The sequence below is a fragment of the Hydra vulgaris genome, chromosome 07 (assembly GCF_038396675.1).
Source record: "Hydra vulgaris chromosome 07, alternate assembly HydraT2T_AEP".
NCBI lineage: Eukaryota > Metazoa > Cnidaria > Hydrozoa > Anthoathecata > Hydridae > Hydra > Hydra vulgaris.
This window is the reverse complement of record NC_088926.1, coordinates 34155001-34179378: the sequence shown is the minus strand read 5'-3', so window position 1 is coordinate 34179378 and position 24378 is coordinate 34155001. Positions and strand designations below refer to the sequence as shown.

The 24378-nt window shown below is 28.1% G+C and overlaps 1 protein-coding gene across 2 annotated transcripts in view; it reads right to left on the bottom strand.

Annotated features, from left to right (window-relative positions):
* LOC101235783 (uncharacterized) overlaps positions 1–24374 on the bottom strand; it is an 81420-nt gene extending 57046 nt beyond the window's left edge. For both annotated transcript variants that reach the window (XM_065801678.1, XM_065801679.1), the window contains exons 1-5: positions 24210–24374; positions 23632–23667; positions 23191–23314; positions 20877–22969; positions 13946–14128 (exon numbers count right to left, since the gene is read on the bottom strand). In XM_065801678.1, the coding sequence (XP_065657750.1) occupies positions 13946–14128; positions 20877–22969; positions 23191–23290 (2376 nt within the window). In that variant the 5' untranslated portion in view covers positions 23291–23314; positions 23632–23667; positions 24210–24374. The remainder of the gene's footprint in view (positions 1–13945; positions 14129–20876; positions 22970–23190; positions 23315–23631; positions 23668–24209) is intronic.
* Positions 24375–24378: the final 4 nt, after the last annotated feature.

Genomic DNA, 24378 nt, shown 5'->3' with positions numbered 1-24378 from the left:
TGTTAATTCACCTCCCCAATGCTGAAAACGCCACTACAGATGAGGAGGTTACTTAATTGTGGTTATAACTCTCTCTTAACTATATATAACTCTGAAACAGGAACCTTGACAACCAAGGCCGCTGTGCAGAGAAAAACGTTGAGCGCGGTCCTACCAGGGACTTGGTGAGGATCAAACTTGGTACCTCTTGCTTATGACCCAAGCGCTCTACCACTACACCACGATCAAATTACATTTTCAATGTGTTTTTAGACTTTGTCTGAGAGTAAGAGGGTTGTTATTCATCAATATAGGTATACAATATACCAACATTATTGCAATATTTTTTTGCAGTAAATAAATTAGTTTTGTTGGCTAACAAAAACTGAATATATTAAGTTCAGAATTTAAATCCATAAACCACAGCAAGCCTTAGGCTGTTACAAAAGAGAGATCAGATTAATAATCAGCTGCTTGTTCTAAGGAATCAAAAAGCAAAGATTTTTTGTCAAGACAAGAGTATAAAGTTGAGTCGTCAACAAATAGAGCCACTTTAGATGTTAAATTTTCATGAAAATTGATATTGTAGATAAGAAACAGTACAGGAGCAAAGATTTAAGGGTACCACAAGATACTTTGTGGTACCCTTTAAGTTATTTGAAATAAAGAAGAGTGTAAGCCTTCAAGAATAATTTTATTACTGCAGCTAGTAAGAAATAATCTAATTATCTCAAAACCTTTATATAAAGAAACTAATAACAGAGTGAAGACTTTAAGCGGCCGTGGCGCAGTGGTTAAAGCGCTTGCTATAGAAGCGGGAGATCCAGGTTCGAAATGAACTCTGGACATATATTCGCGTCACGGTAAGGAAGGAGGCGTGAACTTCCTAGTTAAATGCACTTCTGCAGTGCTCTGTGACAAGACCGTTAGGTCTTCTTAGGGCACCTAAATAACAATATTAAAAAAAAAAAGACTAATTGTAGGATAGTTGGAGAGGTCAAAGTGTTTTCTAGAGTTTTGAAAAACTGGAACCATTTATTTAGCACATTTTAAAAATTAAATATTATTAAATATTATATAATTAATAAAATTAAATGTTAGACTTACTATAGTTAATGACATTGTTGAAGACTAACCAAAAGTCTTAAGAACCTAACATCTGATATAAGATACAAGATTTAGTAAACTGAGAATAACAGAGCTTAATATCAGACAGGACCTTTTTACATTTGCTTCTTGGAATAATAAAAAGATATTTGTTCTTAAGAGAGATGTTCTTAAGAGAGATGTTCTTAAGAGAGATGTTCTTAAGAGAGATTTGTTATTTTTAAGAGATATTTGTTCTTAAGAGAGATGTTCTTAAGAGAGATGTTCTTAAGAGAGATTTGTTATTTTTAAGAGATATTTGTTCTTAAGAGAGATGTTCTTAAGAGAGATGTTCTTAAGAGAGATTTGTTATTTTTAAGAGATATTTGTTCTTAAGAGAGATGTTCTTAAGAGAGATGTTCTTAAGAGAGATTTGTTATTTTTAAGAGATATTTGTTCTTAAGAGAGATGTTCTTGTAAAAAAGATGAAATAAATGATTAATAAAGCAGCTGCTCAAGATAGTGAAAAATATGGAGTAAAATGAGGTTTGACTTCAAATTGAAGAGTTGGAATAAAAGCTTCTAAACTTTTAGCCCAGAAGGAATAAAAGCTTCTGAGATACGGTTTATACATACATATTATGGATATAAACATATATATTTGCTATTTATTTAGATGCTGGCATACAATTTCCTTTAATATTTATATAAACTTTAGTATTTATATGGTGTAGTATTTGCCAAAAGAGAAGACGATGATGATGATATTGATGATGATGATGGTAATGATGATTATGATGATCATATTGATCATAATTATGTTTTTATATGCATATATATACAAAATATAACATGAATTTTGAATTAAAAAAAAAACTTTAGGATGTATAAATGTTTATGCAGCCTTGGTCACAAACCGACCCCGGCTTTATTTTATCAAACCCGGCCCCGATCAAATATCAACCCCAGTCGTTTACTAATTAAATAGCATTTGATTAGAAGGAAAAAAATATATATATAAAGAAATGATCTACTTAAAAAAAATTATTGAAAAACTTTTTTTAGATTTTTCACCATTTAAATAATTAAAAAAGAAACACAGAAAAGAATTTTTATCATGGCATTTACTTCTCTTCACAAGGAAACAGGGAGTTGAACCATGGTCATGAATTCTTTAAGAACTGGAGTCAAGCATAAAAAAAAATTTTAATAAAAGAAAATATTGTTTGTCTATATTTATGAAGATCTCCAAGGCAAAGACTTAAGAGGTAAGCAGAAAATGTCTGCTGACCAGCCGAGCACCCCTTTTTTATCTAATGATTGGCATTGTTAAAAATCAGTGTTTACTGATTAGAATGATCAATGCTGTGATGATCGTGAATTGTTCCTTGTACCTCTTAGGTTAAAGCATTGCAACTCATCCAACTCAATTTAATGGTTCTGAGGCTGGCTGGTAGTAAGGTTTCTTTAACTCTATGATAACCCTCAGAGAGGATGTAAACATATCAGATGTAAAATATCAGAGTATTAATAGTACTATGTTGCACATGGAAGGTATCTAGTGCTTAAATAGCTAAAAAACTTTTAGTGCTAAAAAAAGCATAGCCACCAAATTGTTTTAATCTACCCTTTACTTTTTATCAGCTGAATCTTTCCTTTTTGCAAAATTCAATAAACCCTTATGCTCTTTACCAAAGTAATTTAAATTCTGTTTTTTTCTTGCTAGTTTTTCTTTTAAATTATTTTATCTAGTATTTATTTAAAGCATCCTTTTCACTATTTTTGTTTCAATTTAAATAGCAGGAAAAAATGAATTTTTTAAATTGCGCAGACTAACTTAAAAAGACAATCCGGCCAGGAATTTTTTTTGTGCGCTGGCATTAAATTTCAAATGGAGAAGACTGAGCTTGATTGTGATTTTGAGATAAATAAATGAGAAGTAATTTTATCAAGCCTTTTATACAAAAGCTCTATGAACTCATTTAATTGAAGCACTAAGAATTCATTTAATTGAAGCTCTATGAATTTATTTATTTGAAGCTCTATGAATTTATTTAATTGAAACTCTATGAATTCATTTAAGGGAAGATGTATGAATTATTTAATTGAAGCTCTATGAACTCTTTTAATGGAAGCTCTATGAATTCATTTAATTGAATCTTTATGAAATCTTTTAATGGAAGCTCTATGAATTCATTTAATGGAAGCTCTATGAATTCAATTAATGGAATCTCTATGAATTCATTTAATAAAAGCTCAATGAAATTATTTAATGGAAGCTTATTAACAGTTCATTTCTATCTATTGCTGTACACTGTATGAAATCCACTGACTGTTTATTTTCATAGCTGTCATCACTTTCATATTGCTTTTCTGGATCATCATTTTGTGTCAAATACTTTCTTGCTCTTTCTCTTAGAACTGAATCTCTTTTTAAACTTTAATACTTGGTGTAGCAAGATTGAATTCAGAGACATCTAAAACAGTTGCAAAATACTTAATAACTGCTTCTTCGACTTGCTTTATCTTTCTCTTTCCAAGTGAAGGCTGGTTAAAGGTTTGTTACACAAATGCGATTTTAAAGTTGACTTTTTAAGTTCACACAAAATACTATTGAAAAATAGTCTTGTTGATTCCATCATAAATTCTTCCTCCATATTATCTTCAAAAAATCTCTATCTCATTTTCTTCTGATTCTTCACTTGATGTTAATTTTTGCTTGCATTGTGAGTTAAGTTTTTCACTTTGTACTACTAACTTGCCTTTACTGCATAGGGATTTTGTTAAAAAAAACCCCCCAACAAAACCACCAAGCGGTCACAAGACGTGTTTAAATGTGTTTTTAAACATCTTAAATACATATTTACAAATCTTCAAAAAGTCTTGTGCTGCCACTAAAATTTAGGCCTTGTTAACTAGCTTTACGTAGTTTGCATTTCACAAACAATTTTGACTACACATTCAACAACTTATGTCAATCAAAAAATTTTATGTATTGGAATATTTAAATTGTTATTTGATACTATTATGCAGCATTTATTTAAATTAAATTAATTATTGTAAAAAACATGTTAACTAAATTTGTGAAATAATTTATTTTTTTGTTTAAAAAATAATGAATAGTTAAATAATAAAAAAATAAACAAAAAAAAATAAACTTTAAATATGAATTTAAAAATTAAAAACTTAATTTTAGGGTAATTTTATATGACCCAGAAATTTTAAAAAATGTTAAAAAATTTTAATGACCCACAAATTTTAAAAAATATCACCCTATATCTCAGATTTTGCTGATTTTTATTTGAAGGTACTTAGTAAAATAAGAATTCCTTAAAAACTTTTTAATAATTTTTGCCTCTAGCTTTCGAGAACCTGACCATTTTACTTTTTAATATGACCATTTTACTTTTTAAATTTTATTAGATATGGGCCAGGTCCTTTTTGTCCTCTCAGAATTGCAATGTTTATTTAGAGGTTTTAAGTTACATAACTTTAAAAACATTTGACCTTTTCACTTAAAAATTTGTGCCTGACTATTTTCAGGGGTGACAAACCTAATGAAATGATCAGAAATGTAAAAAACTATTATTAAGTACCTGTATTTATCAATTTAAATAAATTTAGGCAACTTCTTATAAACCTAATTTCGATGTTCAAAAAATCCATGTGGTCATGATGATATCAAAAAAAAAAAAAAAAAATTTACACATTCTATATTTATTGATCTTACAGAAAACATAAGGATTTTGATCTGCAAGTATATAGGTTTCCATAAATCGAGAACAGGGCACAGTCTCCACTTTTTTGTAGTGGAATATTACAAATGATTTTTCACTACCTTCCAAACAAGTTGGAGCTCTGAAACTTTTGGCATTTCTGTAGTGCCGATGAATGTGCATGTTAAAGATGTTTCCAGGGCCCAAGACAGCAAGGGAGGGAGGGCTGCGTTATGTGTCTCACTTTTTTGTAGAAGATTCTAGTTTCCAGATTAACTAAAGTTTCAGCATTTTTGTAGTCTTGATGAACGTGTGTTAAAATTGTTTCCAGGGCAGATGATCATTGGTTTATACTTGTTCCATTTGGTTTTTATCATTTTATATTCAATGATTTTTTTAAAAATATTTTAAGAAAGTTCATATGTTGATAAGAATTTTGATTTGCAAGTATACAAATTAAAAACAGTCATCCATCCATTTTAACAGAATTTTATTACTTATTAAATTCATTATTAACATTTTTAACATTAACAAACTAATTACAAATAAACAACCTTGTTAAAGAAACAAAAAACTTTTATATTAAAAAAAGAAATCAATTACTGTTTAGTTTTAAATTACCATGGTGTTTAAGTTGCTTTAATTATATTCATTTCTATTGGTTTCTCATTTTTAACTTAATCTGAAATGCAGTTTTACATTAAGAATGGATTTATTTGATTTTGGAAAACTGTCAAATGATACTTGTCATAAACTAATTTATTGTAGAAAGACTGATTTAAAGAGATTTGATTGTTATAGAGAAGATGCCAGAGAAGAATTAATTTGCAGATCTGGAATAACAGATAAAAAAATTTTAACAACTTGCCATCATCATGAAAAGTTTTAAAATACAGAACAATTCTTGGAACTAGAAGCTACCATCAATGTGTATGCATTTTTTCTTTTTAAATTGCATACATAACTGTGTGTAATATTTTTTAAATAAAAATATGGTTTCTTTTGTTTTGTTTTTGTTTTGATTTTTTATAAAAATATGGTTATAATCAATTACAATCAATTAAATTTATCTTATTCTTGTTAGCTATTTCATTCTCTTATTTAACATTAGGTTATTCTATTTCATCTTAAAAACAAATTTTTTATTTTCAATACTAGTTCAGAGCAATAGCTAACATTTTTTTGTGTTAGGTTATTATTAATTTTGACAGCAAGTTAAAAGAAATTTTTTTAATGTCAGGTTAGGTTATCATGCTAATTTTAACATCTAAAGTTATCCTGCTATTGGTAACATGAAACCCAGTACAACCTGCTATATGCCCTGCTGCCTTGTAGGATACCCATTTTTAAGCAAAGACTAGGAGATGCTAACTCTGACTTATCAAATCCACTGCCTTGTGTTTTATATAGTTGTTGTTCACTGCCACTGCACTTATCAAACCGCTTGGGGCAAGTGTCTCAAAAATAAGTCTTATTCATGGTGATGTTAAATGCATTCGGCTACTGCCTTTTAGAAGGCCTCCTAGGCTAAGACTTAAGGGATAAACAGATTCTATCTGTTGACCAGCTTCGCACCTCTTCTTCATCTATTAGGCTGCGTAGATGTATTTTAATACATTGTTTCAAGATTAAGATGTTGAATGCTCAATCTTTTTTTCTCAATGCATGGGTTTTATTTGTGTCTCTATTTTTATGACTAGGCAACTCATTCTATTATCTCCTAATGTGGGTACAGCTCTAAAATTCAGTTTTATGGTTCTGAGGCTGGCTGGTAGTCAGATTTCCTGAACTCTTTGGTAGCTCAGAGAAGCTGATTCCATTAACGGCTGTAAAGTATTAGAGTAGTAACAGTGCCATGTTAGGCATGGAAGTGTACATAAAAGTACAATCAAGTGTCCTTGTTTGTACTTTTAGTGTGCATTGTCAAGGCCACATTGGGAGCTCTTTTTTATGACTTAGGGTTTATTAGTTGTAATAAGGCGATTGTTTGGACTATTAGGTAGTGTACAGAGCAATATTTGTGTTTTGAGTTAAGTTCTTTAACCAATTTAAAAAATGACTAAATTATCAAAAACTAAAAAACACAAAAAACCATCGTCATCACCAAGTTCTTTAAATCTATTATTAACTAACTGGCCTCCGAAATTTTTCTTCTGTTGAGTCTTATCTCTGGCAAAGTTCACTAGACCTAATTGCTCTTAGTGAGACTAATTCGAGTTCAGTCTGTCTCATCTTGTGATCTTAGTGTTGATGGTTATCTTCGTTAATTCGTAAAGACTCCACTAGTCACATGCTTGAGATTTACATTCATAAGAATTCACACATTTGCTGGGAAACTAGATTTGAATCCAGAGACTATTCTTTTATGTGCTTTCATTTAGCACTTCACTATCACCTTCACTATCACCTTTCTCTTTGTTCTATATCAATCTCCTTCATCTTAATACTGCACTCTTTTCGATGTTATTTCTGATCAAATTTACTATCCCCATTCTCTTTATTCTTCAGTCAATGACTCTGCTGGTATTAAGATCCACAACTTTTGTCTTTCTCAATCTCCAACACAAATAGCCAACTTTCTAACTTGCTTTCCAGACAGTCCGAATCATTTACTTTATCCACTCAACTTATATCTTGTTTCTGATCCTAGTCAGTGCTCAGTTTTTCCAGGTTCACCCCTTTGTGCTTCTGATCACAGTTTGATCTCTTTAAAACTATTATCTCATTCTTCTTTATCATCAAAATGATAGGGGTATCATTGTACCTCTTACAACTACCTTAAAGCTGACTGGAACTCTGGGACAAAAGATTTCTACCCAATGGCCCTTGGATAGAAATCTTTCGTCTTCCTGCTGACAAATGTGCTTCTTATGTAACTTCTTGAATTCAGACTGGCATGGAATCTTTTATTCCATCTTGGCGATTATAAGCCAAGCCTCACTTTTCTCCATGGTTTTCCTGTCATTGCGCTGCTGCAATTTCCAATCATAACCATTACTTCCATATCTATTGACAAAACAATTCTCCATAAAACAGACGCCTGTTTACTATTGCTAGAAAGATTTTGTCTAACACCAAAGCCTGCTATTCTCAGGTCACAAAATCTTGTATTTTATCTCAAAAATAAGGCCCCAGAGACTTCTTTATTCCTAGAGAATCTTTATTCCTCCTCTCTTGCATGGTTCAGATTTTAATACCACACCTAAAGACAAAGCTGAATTGTTTGCTAAGAACATTTCATCATTCTTATCTCTTGATTCCACTAATCCCATCCTACCTGATATAGCTGATAAACAGGTTGATCAATTGCTTGTAATCTGTATCATTCTAACTTCTGAATTCAAAGTGATTTCCTGCTTAGGCTCTTTTACAGCTTGTGGTCCATAGAACATACCTGTTATAGTCTTGCAGAAGCGTTCTCCAGAGCTGTCATCTATACTTTCAAAACTATTTAACAAGTGCTTATCAGTGTCTTAATATCTGGTCTTCTGGAAAGCGGCATCTGTTATACCTATTTTCAAAAATTCTAGAGAGCAATCTGACTTATCTAACTACCCACTCATTAGTCTTCTTTCTATCATAAGCAAGGTTTTTGAATCTTTAATTAAAAAACACTTAATCTCTCATCTTGAATCTAATAACTTACTTTCTGATCATCTATATAGATTTGGATCTTCTCATTCTACAGCTGATTTGCTAACAGTAATAACTGATAGGTTTTATCGTTCATTAAATAAAGGTGGAGAGGTTAAGGTCATCGCTCTGGACATTTCTAAAGCATTTGATAAAGTTTGGCATGCTAGTCTTCTCCATAAGCTTTCTTCTTACGGTGTATCTGGTACAGACGTGAACAGGAAAAGCGTGCAATCGCACTCTATTCCTGACCACACTTGCTATTATTTTTTTAAAGTTATTTGAAAACGCACTTAACAAACCCGACAAAAGAAAGAAAATTTCAAGCTAACCTATAAAAAACGAAAGAAATCTTAAAAAGAAATAAAAAAAAATAAAAATACTCAACTAATCTAACCTGAAGAAAACTAAAACTCTATTAGAAAGTTATTTTTAATTATGTTTATATTTATGTTAAGGTTGAATAACTTTAAAACTTTAATCTTTTCTAATGTTTTTTACATCTGTTAATTAAAAGCAAACTTTAGTACAAATTATAGACCTAAACTAAGCAAATTGTAAAGCAATAAAATTTTAATTATTTTAATTTACACAATTAAGACTTATCAAAGATGATATTTAATGCGAGCGCTGGTCAGTGAGTTTTGAGTTCGAATATTTTAATATGAACTTTTATTTAGAAAGCTTTTTAATTTTCAAATTAGTATTATATACTTAAGTATTATTTTTGTTTATCAATCTTAAAAATTTATTCTTTTCTTTTTTTATAAAGTTTATTGGAATAAGCAGTGACGTAACTTTTTTTCTCGAGAAAATAACCCGTGCATTTAAAAAACAAATATGGTAAGGGTTAGGATTAGGAAATTCATAGACCGGTATAATTAGAGCAACAATGATTTCACTTCTACTTCGGAATCGGACTATTAACTTTATGTATTCTTTTAAAAAAATTATTGAAGACACAATATTTCTTTAAAGTCGTAGTTGTTTATAAAATAAATAATAAAATTGCATTTAAACATAGTAATAAAATACACAAACTTTTAAATAAAATATAATTTTTTAATAATATTCTTTGTTAATTAATGTATAATGCTTTTTATTAATAACAATCGTTAAAATTTGTAAATTTTATAAGAAGTGCTTAGGGTAGTAAAAAAACATTTAATTAGAAAGTTTACAAAACAGCAAAAAAAAAAAAGACTTAGGAATGTTTTTGATGATATTAACATAATGCGTTTTTTATAAAAGTTTATTGAAACACATTGATGGTCATCGTTGTTTATAAATTAAGATTACAAATTGTTTTAAAAAAATGTTTTGCCTGTCCCAAAAAGGAGCGTTATTTGCAAGTGGCATTGCCGCTTCAATGAAACAGAGAGAAAAAGTACTATTAGAAAATAAGATTCTTTTGGCAGCTATTTATGTAGACCCAATGCATCTGATACTTCTTGATGATCAACAACTGACTAAAGGAAAAACTCTATTTGAAATAGCTGTAAGAATGAACAAGTTGCAGAACTGTTAGGAACAAAAAGAATTGGTTCATACTACCAATTCTTCAACATCATCTACTGATGAGGAATATTTGGACCATAAAGACCGTGCAAAGCGTTCCTGCATGGAAAAAGAGTCATCCCTATCAGAGAACACTGCCAGTAAGTTTCAACATACTGAAACAGTATGTTGTATAGTAGTGGAACAATTTGACCGTTCATCAAAAGTAACAGTACTGCAAGTAATTGATATGTATCCTGAAAATAGTCAGAGAAGTTGCCTATGTGGTTACTGCTTTGCCTCCAACTCAAGTTAGTGTGGAGAGGTTGTTCTCTGCGCTAAAAAAAATAAGATCAGATTTGAGAACATCCATGAAGGAGGATCTGACAAAGGCAATACTTTTTCTGAGGACTAATTCATAATTTTATTAGTGACTGCATAAAAGTTTATTGTATATCTATTTATAAAAGTTCAGAAAAGTTACTTTTCAGAAAATGTTTTCTAATAAATATTGTTTAAAGCACTAAGTGTTCAGATTATTTATATTATGGTGATGAAATAGGCAATCTTAACATTTTAACGAGGTAAATTTGTTGTTACAAATTGGTGACTTATGAAGGAGTCTAAGTCGGAGTTGGGAGTCGGTCCATGATAAAGTTAAGGAGTCAGAGTTGGAACTGCGGTTTACCAACTCCACAGCCCTGATTATAAACATAGCTGGACCTGCTGGACCTGCAGCTAACCTTGTCATAATGGTGCTTTTCTTTCTCTTTTCTATAAATACTATAATGGGTGCTGCTCTAAAGAGTTAGTGTCACATGTGCCATCTACAAAAATTAATTTTTGTGTTACTTGTCATTCAATTCAGTCTTAACTATTTACTATGACTGTTCCTAAGAGCTCCAAAAATTTCTATTTGACTAGTTTTTTTCCTTGATAATCAGTTCTTAGAAATTCGCTCCCGTTATTTTGTTTTCCTGATACATATAACTTGCAATCTTTTAAGTCGCCTGTTAATCGTTATCTTGCTTTATAAACTTCATCCTTTCTCTGCCAGTAACTTCCAATTTTAATAGTGGTTACTTGCAGCCTTGTTAGAAGTAAAGATATTAAAAAAAAAAAATAACCTAGAGTTTATAGATACTATTAGCATAAAATAACAAGTAAAGATGTTGATGTAACAGGCATTTTTTCTTTTTATGGTATTTAAAGTTCTCAACCTAATCAGCAAACTAACATCAATACATTGAAATTTGGTGAACTTATTCTGTGTTAATATGATGTTTTATTGGATTGGCATGATAAATGAAATTGAAAATATTGAGCAAGATGTTATGGCAGTGTTTATGCACCCACACAACCCTCTTAAGAAACTTTTCTTTCAATGAGTGTTGGGTTTAATTACCAACACTTCTAAGCAAATCTTAACACAATCACGACTAGAGATGTCATAAATAGTGATTTTGCTGAATACCAAATATTTGGCTAGGCACTCAGCCGAAGCACTGAATATTTAATGACACTTAGCCAATTTTAAAGGTTCCGACCTGCTTCATTGAAGTAATGAGTATACTTAACTAATGAGTATATTAAAGATATGGATTGTTGTTTTTATCACTTTTTATTGGGAGGTATTTGAGGCATACATAGTTGTCTTTAAGTTTCTGCATTTATTTTTTAAAATTTAAAATTTGAAAAAATTTTTTTCAGAGAAAATAAGGAGAGCATGGCCCCTGGTGCCCTAGCCTCTGGTCACCTGTCCTGGAAACAATTTTAACACACGCTCATCAGGACTACAAAAATACTTAAATTTTAAGAGCTCCAGTTTGTCTGGAAGGTAGTGAAAAGTCTATTGCTAGATTCCGCTAAAAAAAATGGGGCACATGAACCAGCCTCCCCTGGTGTCTTGGGCCCTGAAACAATTTTAACATGGATGTTTACCAGCACTTCAAAAATTCCAAACGTTTTAGAGATCCAGCTAGTCTGGAAGGTAGTGAAAACTACCTTCCAGACTAGCTGGATTCAATATTGCGCTACAAAAAAGTGGGGACCCTGTCCTGTTCTCCATATATGGAAACCCATATGCTTGCAGGTCAAAATCCTTATGTTTTCTGAAAGATCAATGAATATAGAAACATGAGTTTCTTGAGCATCAAAATAAGGGTTATAAAAAATTGCCTAAATTTGTTCAAATTAATAAATATAGTTACTTAATAATAATTTTTTACATTTCTGACCATTTCATTGGATTTGTCACTCCTGAAAATAGCCTGGTACAAAATTATAAGTAAAAAACCAAAGTTATGTTACTTGAAACCTCTTAATAAATGTTTAAATTTTGAGGGGATAAGAGGGGGTTGGCCATTATCTGCTAAAAGTAAAATAGTCAGGATTTTCTTGGAGCCAGAGGCTAAAATTTTCAAGTAATGCTTATTTTACAAAGTGTTTTTTACTCAACTGTATAAAAATCAGCAAAATCTAAGATATAAGGTGACATGGTCTGGGTCAATTTACATGGAATTACCCTTTAACTTTAAAGAAATTGAAATGGTTAACTTTGTAATAGTTTCCTAACACTTTGCGATACTTTGTAATACTAACTTTGAAATGGTTTCACAATACTTTTGAACAAAATATTTTTTTTTATTAATTAAAATAAATTTTATTTTAAATAACTTTATTATTATTTAAAATATTTTTTATTTATTTGCAAACTAATTCATTACAAAAAAACTTTAAGATTTTACCAAAGTCTCAATCATAAATGTGAAAAGCAACCATAAACTTCATTTTTTGTTTTAAGAATGGAGAAGTGCTTTTAAGAGAATGTTTTTTTACTCATGGAATTAAAAAATTTTCTTTCAAAACTGTTGATTTTTAATTTGCTGGATAATTTTTATGGTCCCACTATATGTGAATAATGAATTAGGTAAAAAAAATTTTTAAAAAAATAATTTTTACCTATGGGGGATTGCAGTTTTCAGTAAAGTAAAATTGTTCATTTAAGCTCAAATGCAAGGGGTTAAAATTTTTAAACTATTGAAATCTGAAACTTTTAGAATTCCTTTATTATTCATTATTCCTATATTACCATATCCTATGAAACAAGAATAATTTTTTTGTTGAAAAATAAATATATTAGTGGGGTAAAGTGCGTTAAAAGATTAAAATAAAAGTGTTAAAATAATTGACATACAAATTTAAAACAATCAGACTTTCATTGTTTGAATAATGCCATTTAAAGTTCAGACAATATAACTATAATAATTATTTATAATTAGTGAGATAAATAGTTAGAGAGATAATTTATGAATGTCTAGAGAGAAGTTCAAAGATTACAGGTTACAGGGGGCAAAGAGAAGTTTAAACATTTTATCTCTTTTTTTATTAAAGCTATGTTGACTTCTTATAAAACTTCATTAACACATTCTTATGTTTAATCTTTTAATAAATTAAAGTTATTGAATGCTCATAGATTAAAGTTGTTTAAAGTTTTAAGGTTTTAATGGCAACCCATGAGTTTTTTGAAATCAGAGGGGTATTGTACAAACACCATAACAGGTTCAGGAAAAGATGGAGGTTTTCTATCAAACCTGGAATAATTAACCAGGAGGCAATTATTCTGGTCTGTTTGTATGCTGCATTGTAATAAATTAGTATTGAGGCATATAACTGTTTAAATACATGCTCCAACTAATTCATAGGATTGTTTAACTGGCACTATTGCAAAGGCTCTATCTAAAGTTAAGTCATTATTCACATATAGTGGCACCATAAAAATTATTAGACAAATTAAAAATTAAAAATTTTGAAAGTAAAAAGAAAAAAATGGGAATTTTAATACATGCACTCACTGTGAGACAGATAGTATTAGGAATGATTTCCTTCAAACCTAATACTACTGGCCCAAAACTCTAGCACTTAGATATACCTATTAAAGTTACCAAAAATCAGCATGACTTGTGCACCTTAGTAGACAGTAAAAGGTATATATAACACATTTAATTTATATTAACTAAACATTTTTGATTTACTTGGCCTTCTTTTGTCTGTTGCACGGTTATACAAAATGATTTTTTTATTAAGAAGACACCAGGTACAACTTCAATATCTGCAGTCAAATTCATATTTATTTCAAGCATTTCCTTGGTTAAGCTAACCTTGTTTAACATAAATTTTGAGTTTTCACCATAAAATGGAAAACATGGTAGATTTGCCTAAAATAAACAAAAAATGAACAAACCTTTACAACAAAGTATATTTCATAAGCAAAAGTAATAAATATATTGAAGTATTAGTTTAAAGTGTATAATACCAACTAAAACACAAATAAGAAACTGAGTAACGCAATACCTGCTTTATTAAAGCAAGAAAAAATGCATGTGCCCTAAATTAACATAAGTGTTGTTACGACTTGTAAATAATTCGACTGTTGAGTAAATTGACTAATATATTTTTTAAAGTCAACTAAAATTGACTAATACATTTTTGAAATCCTGAATTTTATAAAACCTAAAGAGAGTACACAAAAGCAGTATACAATAGTTATAATAGTACATGTTATTCTTATCAAATGAACAAACAAAAGTTAAAAATTGAAAAAATTAAACTGAATAAAAAGATATAAGAATTTTAAGTTTATTACTCCACTAAATCCACCTTTAGTCGATTAGTAGGAAATCCATAGTCGATTAAATTGACTTTCGACTAGTCGAGTTTTAGTCAATTTAGTCAAAGTCAATGCATTATTTCTTTATTCATTTTAATGTAATTAAAGGAATACTAAAGTGCTGAGACAAGTTCTTTTCATATTAAAGAGAATGATTTAAAAAAAAATGTTTAGGCTGAATTTTTTTGAGTGTTTCTTCTTGGTATACGTTTATTATTTTCAATAAAAAATGTATACCAAGAAAAACAAATTTGGTTGTTTTACTCGAAGCTTGCCATCTCCATGTCAGCCAGTTCCTTTAAGTCCTTAAAATATATGTCACAATCTACACACTTTATAATTTATTCAAGTGCATTTAATTTGAGTTTTAGTATATGACATCATTGTAGGATCTTCTTTTTTTTAAATCAATTTTTTTTTTAATCTATATTATTTGTTTTTGTTTTACTTGTTTTTTAAAATAAGCGTTTAGCATCAATTGTATGAATTTCGTTTAGATTTTATAAGCTAAACAAAAAAAGTTTTTTATAGAGCACGAAAACCAAATAAAATGAGGATTTTTATGATGCACTTAAATATAATAAATATATGAAAAGAGGTTGATCACCTTGTTTTATTGGAAATATTATATTATTGAAATATTATGAATCTTTTTTCTTTTTATGTAAACAATGTGAACTTTTTTTCTAGTTTATCTAAGCCGTTTATCGCTATGACGATTTTGTTCTCCTATTGAAATGACAATAGCCATTTTAACAAAAAATCTTTTCGTTGCGACTGCACATTTTTTTGAATAAAACTTGGATGGCATAACATTGACAAAAAATTCAAATTTGAATAATAAATCTCTTTAAAAGCAAAACAAAACTATATATCAATAGAAAGCTAAACAAATGAACTTTACAATTAAATAAGTTATTAACACACATCATTGAACAATAAGAAATGCAAAGTGCTTAAACCATTGTTTTTATAAATAGTAACTAAAACATTAAGTCCAAAACAAAACTTATTTAATGTATAAAAAAAAATATTTTTCTTCAACTTTTATAATTACTGAGCTAAATACTTATACACTTCTTCAAGTTAAATTTTACAGTGTTTAAGCTGCTTTATTTTAGAACTGAATTTAAAGAATTTTTTTTTATCAAGAATTACTTAAGATTTTTTAATTTTGTCAAATGATAACTTTTTATAATTACACAATATGGCTCTTATTTGTTTATAATTATGTAGAGAATTAATTAAGAACAAAAAAATTATGTGTCTAGAATAAAAATGTGTTTACAAAGCAAGATAAATTGTAAAGCATACTTGAAAGCTGCTACCAGCAGTTGCAGTCAAAAATCAAAAAAATCAAAAGCTGCTGTCAGCAACTTCTGGTAGTGAAAGAGTTAATACAAAATAATTTTTATAACAGAATCTTATTAAATATCTGAAATATTTCATTCATATTTTTAATGCAAACTTCATAAAAATAACTAAAAAATAATAATTTAAAATAACTAAAAAAATTCTATAGTAATTTATGATGAAAAAAAAACTTTTATCTAATAAGTAGCTAAACAAATTTTTAAGTTTTTAATGAAAAAAAAACTTCTATGAATTAATGAAAAAAAAAGAATTTATAGATTTCTTATCAAAATTCTACAATGACGTCATATACACTTTGGAATAAAACTTGCTTGAATAAATTATTAAGTCTGTAGATTAAGTCTGAACGCAACTTGTCTCAGCACTTTGAAATCCCTTTAACAGGAATTTTTGCACATTTTTTAATAGCACCTTTTCTCTGACTTAAATATGATAATTATGTGAATTTAGGTAGAAGATCTAAAATTAAATCAAAAAATCAAAAGATCTGACTTACAAAACATGAAGAAATTATTTAATGTAACACAATCAACCTGATTGACTGATGAAGCTTCATAAAATAGTTAAATCATGTTTAGACAAAGGTCCATTATCTGTATTTAAGTTATCAGTTCGAAAATTAAAATTTCAAATAAAAAACTAGTTATTATTCTTATCTTTTCATCAAAGAAAGGCTTCTTATCTTTTTATCAAAGAGAGGCTTCTTATCAGGACATGAAGGTAGTATCATCAGCAAACAATGCCACCTTAGATGTGAGGATTTATGGGAAATTATTAAATTAAATTTAAAAAATTATAGGGCCTAGAATAGAACTATGAGGAACACCAGAAGTTACAGGAAATGAAGAAGAGTGCTGTCCATTGAGGACAACTTTTATACTATGATTGGTAAGGAAGGATTCAATAATCTTACCTGATACACAGTAAGAAGAGAGCTTATGAAGAAGACCAGCATGCCAAACTTATCAAAGATTTTAGAAATGTCGAGAGCGATAGCCCTAACCTCTCCACATCTATCTAATACACAATAAAACCTACCGGTTATTACCATTAACACATCAGCAGTAGAATGAGAAAGTCAAAATCCATATTGATAATCACAAAGATATTCATGATCAGAGAGTAAGTTATTAAATTCAAGATGAAAGATTCAGAGTTTGTTAATTAAAGATTCAAAAACCTTGTTTATGATAGAAAGAAGACTAATGGGATAGTAGTTAGACCATCTTTACACTTTTGTTTGCAATTCGCATCTTTACACTCTATGAACCACCTTAATCTTACTTGATGCACCTTGTCAGATGCACTCACTATTCGGAATCTCTTTTTAAGCTGTCTGATCATTGCTATTTTTTTATTTTTCAGTCACATCACACATCCATGTGATTATTATCTTATCCTTTCAAGATGGTGAACATCATTAACCTTCACTGCCCTTGTGTTGTATAACGTTTGCTTATTCTTTAATGACCCATCTTATGCTGTTAAAAGAATATAATTTTCTGAACCTCCTTTAATCTACAAGCTGATCCAATTGTACCTTAGAAATAACAAAACTCATACTTTTTCCACAAAAAAAACACTCAAATTTTCCATTAATATTTAAATCTTTTTTTTGTCTTCTCTGTGCTCTACAAAAGGGCACCTTTAAACAGGGATTATCCTGGTCATATTTATTAAGAAATCCGGAAAAATTTTTTCAAAAAATATCTGGAAAACATTTTTAAGAAATATCCGGAAAAATCCAGAAACAAAAAATGCTTTTTGTGTAACTAAGGGATCGTCCATAAAACATGTAACATAAACTTTCACAATAAACAAAACAAAAAGGATCAAAAGTTTTCCCTCGCAGAGTCTTAACTTAAATAAAAAATCAAAATAGCCCATTAAGTTTAATGAAAATTGATGCATAAAAGAGCTTAACATCTCCTACTTTTGTTTTTAAAATATATAATACAAATTGTTATATTATTTAATGTTACTATCAATTAATTATTCAATATAAAAACATAATATTAACATTATGCACACAATATTAACATTACTTGCAAGTAAAAAATGTTTAAATATTTTAATTTTTTAAATCAGTAAAATAGCAGCGTAGTGTTTACAGTGGTGAAGACATAAGTCCTCCATAGAAGTTGTTTTTTTTAACTTTTTTAAATCCTCTATAAAGAAGTTGTTTTTTTTAATTATTTTTTTTTTAAAGTTTTATTTTGAAGTAGCTTTATATTTACTTTTAAAGCTTTATATTTACTTTTAAAGTTTTATTTTGAAGTAGCTTTATATTTACTTTATAACTACTTTTTTTTTTTTTTTTTAAAGTCTCATAGAATATGTGCACCAATACATACATAAATCAACTGACTTATTTAGGGATAGGTGCAGTGGAGTGTACATACACCAACTGAGGGTTTAGGTTTGGCAGGAATTCTTTTAAATAAAAGTAAAAGTATTTCAATACTTATTTAATCCGAATTTATAAATAAATATAAAAAAATTATTAAGCTAAATTTTACACGCGTACAAATAATGCATAACCTAACTAAATATAGAATAGATTGATTGGTCTGTTTATTTTGAAAGTGACATAAGTCACTTTATTTTTAAACAGATGTCTTTAAAGGATTGTGTTTTAATATGTTTGTTATACCGTTAGCTAGCAAAACTTCTTTCCAAAATGTCTCAATAATTTTCAACAAAATTGATTTAAATTATTTCACAAATGAAGTTATACTGTGACATTGTAATCATTGTTATCAATAACTTGATTTTTTTGAAAAGGTGACTTATACCACTTTCCACTGCCTTACTTATGAAATGACAAAAAAATATTTAAACTATTTCCAGAAACCCATTTGGATATCTGGAAAAATAAAAATTTTTCCAGATATCCAAATAAAAGAAATATCCGGAAAAAGATAATCTCTGTTTAAATTTAAAAGGTCAACACCTTTATGTTTGCCCTTTTGAATTTAAAGTTGATGACAACAATTAAACTTTCAAACTTTTTAGCCTAAAATTTGAATCCAAATTATTGGAAAAACGATTGGTTTTTTGAGCTAACTTGAACTTCAAGCTACCTCAAAAAACCAATAATTTTTTCTCTTTCCTTCTAGTCTAGTTCTAGCGTTTATTCCAACCATAGTTAAAGACATGAAAATTAGAATTATAAAAATTCTTTATAAAAAAAGAAATTTTTTAAAATAGAATACTGTGAAAGATTTTTGTTTCACTGTATATAGTATTGAAAAAATATTTAAGGAGAATAAATATAGAAAACCTTTGCTTTACTTTTGGCTGTTAATTGAAAATTGAATTGCACATGACAAGTAATATATTTTTATGCATTACAAATGGTGTACTAGTGGTTGCAACTAGACGACAGTGATTTAAACTTAAAAACTAATTTTTAATTATGTTTTGTCAACTCCTATTTTTATAAATCCACATAGATGTAAGCAGGAATTATACCCTAATATGCCCAAATCAATTGTTCATAATTATTGGTAATTATCACAAATTTTTAAAACTATAATCAAATTAAAGTTAATAATAATATTTTATTTCATTAAATATGTTTCAATGAGTTTTTGTGGAAAGAGTTTTTGCAGAAAATTTTACTCCATTACTACAATATGAACAATAACACTGTCAAAAGTCATTGCATTTGAAAGTTTATGGTAGTCATTATCTGTACCATATCTGGAGTAGTTGTTCAATAATTTTACATACCACTGTATACCACTACATCTCTTTTGAACCCATAGATTACAAACTGTACAAATAATAGTTTGCTCCAACTTCTTTCCTAATAAACTTTACACTGCCACTTTCCAGTATTTATACTTGCTTATTCTTGATTTTACAATGCATAACTTATGCCATTCATGTTAATCTGAAACCCTTTTGAATTCTTTTCATTTTTACAACACAGAAATCTAAGTAATAATTTTTCCTCAGTCTCTACAATCAAGCATAGATAATCTCCTATAGTAAAATAACATTAAACTCCTTTGAGAGAGCTTCCAAAACAATAATAAAAAGCAAAGGACTGAGCATGGAGTCCAGAACAATTACATAATCTATAAATTTTTTAAAATAACTTAGTAGTCATTTTTTTGTATTATTCAATTTCAATATATTTATGAGTAAGTTGCGCACAGAAATATAAAGTTAAAAGCAAACACAAATAAGTGTCCCAGAATAATAAATATAAATTTACTTTCAACCTGGAAACAGTTCAGATTAATAATGGTCTTTCGCCTTTTTGACATTTAACTTAATCAGACATTTTGATTACCAATTTTTTTCATTGGTTTTGATGATTAAAAGTTAAAATGTTCCATGAGTTTGATCAGACTATCTGAGATTTTGTCAGACAATATATGATGTCAAACTGGTAAAATGCCTGCAGTGGTTGTCAAAAAAACACAATATTTCAATGGTCGTCAACATAGCATTGTATTTTGTGCAACCTGCCTTAAATAAGTCCCTTGTCTTTAATTCCTAAAAATGTCTCTAATTCCTAAAACTATACCAAATTAATTGCAATCAAAAATAATTAATTATTAAAACCAAAGCATGTTGTAAAATAATTTAACTAAAAAAGAGGCCATCCATAAATAATATTAGTAAATAGAGGAAAGAGGGGATACTGAAAAGTTTGACAACTAAAAATGGGGAGGGGGTTGTTGAGGCCAAAATGATGTCAATTTTGAAAATTTTTTTTTTTAAGTTTATATTTACACCATCTATAAAAAGATTTTTAAAAAATCTATAAAAACAAATAAAAATAATACCATAAAAAAATGGCATTTTTATTATCATTTTTAAGGGGGAGAGTAAAATCACTGACATCATTTATGGATGGCCCCAAATAAAAAAAGGAAAAAAATGGAATTAAAAACTTTAATTTTTACCAGTATAGCAGGGTCAACAAAATTGATAATTGACAAAACATCATATTCTGAATTATGAGAAACTTCAAACACTAAACTTTCTTGATTCACATTTACAAACATAATTGTATCACTTTTGTTAAGCATGAAAGGCTCAACTTCTGTTAGAGAAATTTTGTCTTCACTCTTTATTTTTCTGTTGTTTTTTTCCTTATATTGTATCAAACTCTGCATAGAGTTTTGCAATATTTTTAATGTTAAATCACTTATCGTATTTTCTTTTTTTACAGTGGATTTATTTTCAGCAGATTTTTCAATAAAACTAACAGGTAATGTACTTTCATTTAGCAAAATTAAAATATTATTATTATTAGACAAACCAGATGTTTTGTTGAATAAATGCTCAGTTTTATTATCTTTGTCTTGCCTAGTCAAATTATTAACAAGATTTGAAGTAATATTTACTGTAGTTTCGGAAGTATGACCAATTTTGGTAAAAACATCATTTAGTGGTACTGATAAGTTGGTTTTTAAAGTCATAGAATCATTTTTTATAAGAGATTGAACTTTCTTTATTATTGTAAAATTAAAATCTTTCTCTGAAGAAAAAAATTTTTTATTCATATTATCAGCCGGGAAGATTGTAGAGTCTAAAGTATCATCTTCATCATTAGTATTTGTCATGACAATAGAATTTGCATTTCGCAACAAATCCTTTAGACTGTCTCTTTTAAAGTAATTGTAATCAAGATTTTTAGTATATCTAACTTTACCATAACCCTTGATATCACTATTCAAAATGTTCCTGCTCTTGCTAAAATAAGTTCTTTTTAGCTTTTCTTGATTTCTGAAGTTTTTATTCTCTTCATAGAACATGCTTTCTCTCTTGGTTCGCTCAATTTTAAAGTTATTATCATGTCTTATTAAAAAGTTTTGATTGCTAATATTTGAATACTTTGCATTAATCTTTTTCAAAAGTTTATTTGGAATATGATTTCTTTTTAAAAGTTGCAAATGAGCAAAGTACTCTTCCTTATTATCAGAAATATCAGGTTGATTAGAAACATATGTTGCATTGTTACTTGATTTTATGTCTTCAACATGAAAAATTACATGTAGACCAGGGAGAAACTTTACTCTACACTTTTTACAATAAAACTTGTCACTTGCTTCTCTCGCTTCTTTTATATTAATAACAGATATCTTCTCAGAAGACAACACTAAAGCGTGTTCTTTTACAGTTTTTAGAAAAGGATACACAGGTAATTCAACAACTGAAACTTTAGTTAAAGTATTTATGACTCCACTATAAAACTTTCCAAAAATTGCAACTGTAGGCTCAAGAGCACCATGATATTTTTGGATGGTTACATAAACTGGATTTGCAGATATGTATGCATTTGAACCCATATGCACACCGCTAAGTTGAAATTCAAACATAATATTAGGTTCAATGTAGCCAATCAGAGTAGAGTTATAAAATTTTAAAGTTTGTAAAGAAAGTTCTGACTTTGTTTTCAGTGCTAGACCAACTGTTATTGAACTTATGTCAATGTAAAAATCCTTAAGAAGGTAGTTGAGTTCAGTGGTAGGTAAATTTACAGTTTTAAATTCAAATATAGTCAAGCCTTTTGGTTTTTGAATTTCTATGATAACACCTTCATAATTAGGATTATTGGAATTTATACCAAGAGTATTGCTTAAAAAAACACCATTTAATTCAATATCCACTGTTTTTAACTGTTTTACACTCAAATCCCATATGACTTGTAGAAATACAATTTTTAAAGGTAGATATTTTTTATCTACTATATGTACATGACGCCCTGTTGAATTTATGTTTACTTCAATAGATCCCTCACTTGAATTACATATTTGTCCAGTCTTAGCAAAATCAATTTTTATGTTTATTAGCATAGAATAAAAGCTCATAAAACCTCCAGAGAGTTTTTCAAAATCTAAACTCGGAAATAAATCTTCCAAAACACTCAAAGCTGAGCATGGCTGAGTTACAGAAGTTATATTAATGCTGCATTCAATGCGTTCAATATTTACTGAACCAAAATTTAATTTTCTGATTCCTGTTTTAGATTTTGCTATGTCATCAATTTGCTCTAAATTAAATTTTAAATAAAAAATAGATAAAATAGATAAAAGATAAATTAATACTAACATAAGATAAATTAATACCAACATAACATAAATTAATACTAACATAACATAAACTAATATTAATATAACACAACTACCAGATAATACAAAACTTTTAAAACATGTAGTATGCATAAAAGTGTATAACACAAATCAAAATGTTTAGAATATACTAGAAACTCACCTAATGATTTTTCAGTGTCACTATTTTTGCTATCAGTGACATCTTTTTGATGAACAAAGTGAAAATGACAGAAAAAGAACATAATGATCTGCAACTTCATTTTAAATGAATTTTCACATTTCAACTAAAAAAAAAATCTATAAAAAGCAAAAAATTTAGTTTATTTGCAATAATAGGTCATGTGGAAGATTGCTTCTAGAAACTGTACTAAAAATAAAAAATATAAAAAAAAGTTATTTGATAATTATGCAATTATTCTTAATTATTCATTTTCTTTAAAAATTGTACAAATCATAAAAAAAACTATTTTTTTATGATTTATGTAATTTTACTTCATATATAAATTATTCAATATAAATTTTTATTTTAACATTAATTTCAAAAACCTCAGGTAAAACTTTCAATTACATTAATACTCAACAAGATGAAAAATTTTTTTACCTACTGTTTGCAATGTTGAAAACCACTCAGCAGGATCTCAAAACAAAAAAATTAAAAATTAAAAAAAAATTGTTAACAATTTTTTATAAGAAATATTTAATTCAAATTAGTTAAAATGATAAAATTTATCACTTTATACCACTTATAATTAAATATAAATGCATAACTTTTCAAAACCAATCATTAAATAACATTAATACTAATCAAAATAATCACTATTATATAAACTAGTCAAAATAAAAAATTAATATAAATATATATATATATATAAAAAGTTATATAATTTATATATATATTAATATATATATATATATATATATATATATATATATATATATATACATATATATATATATATATATATATATATATATATATATATATATATATATATATATATATATATATATATATATATATATATATACTACTTAAAAATTGATAAGTGATTTCTACTAATTTATGATTGAACTGTACTTTTAAGAATATTGAGCACTCTATTAAAATACATTTAAAACTATTTCATATATACTTATAAAATTGTATTGAGCACTTAGCTAAGCAATTTGATATCTTACTGAATAAGGAACTAAGTGGGCTTCAGTAAATACTCTGTTAAATCCTCTATGTAAGGCTTCAGTTCTCCCTAGATAGTTGTTGTGTACATACACTCTCTGTATATTCATTTAAGATATCCAGTCGATGTATGTACACTCCACTGTGCTAATCTCTAAATAAAATCTAATA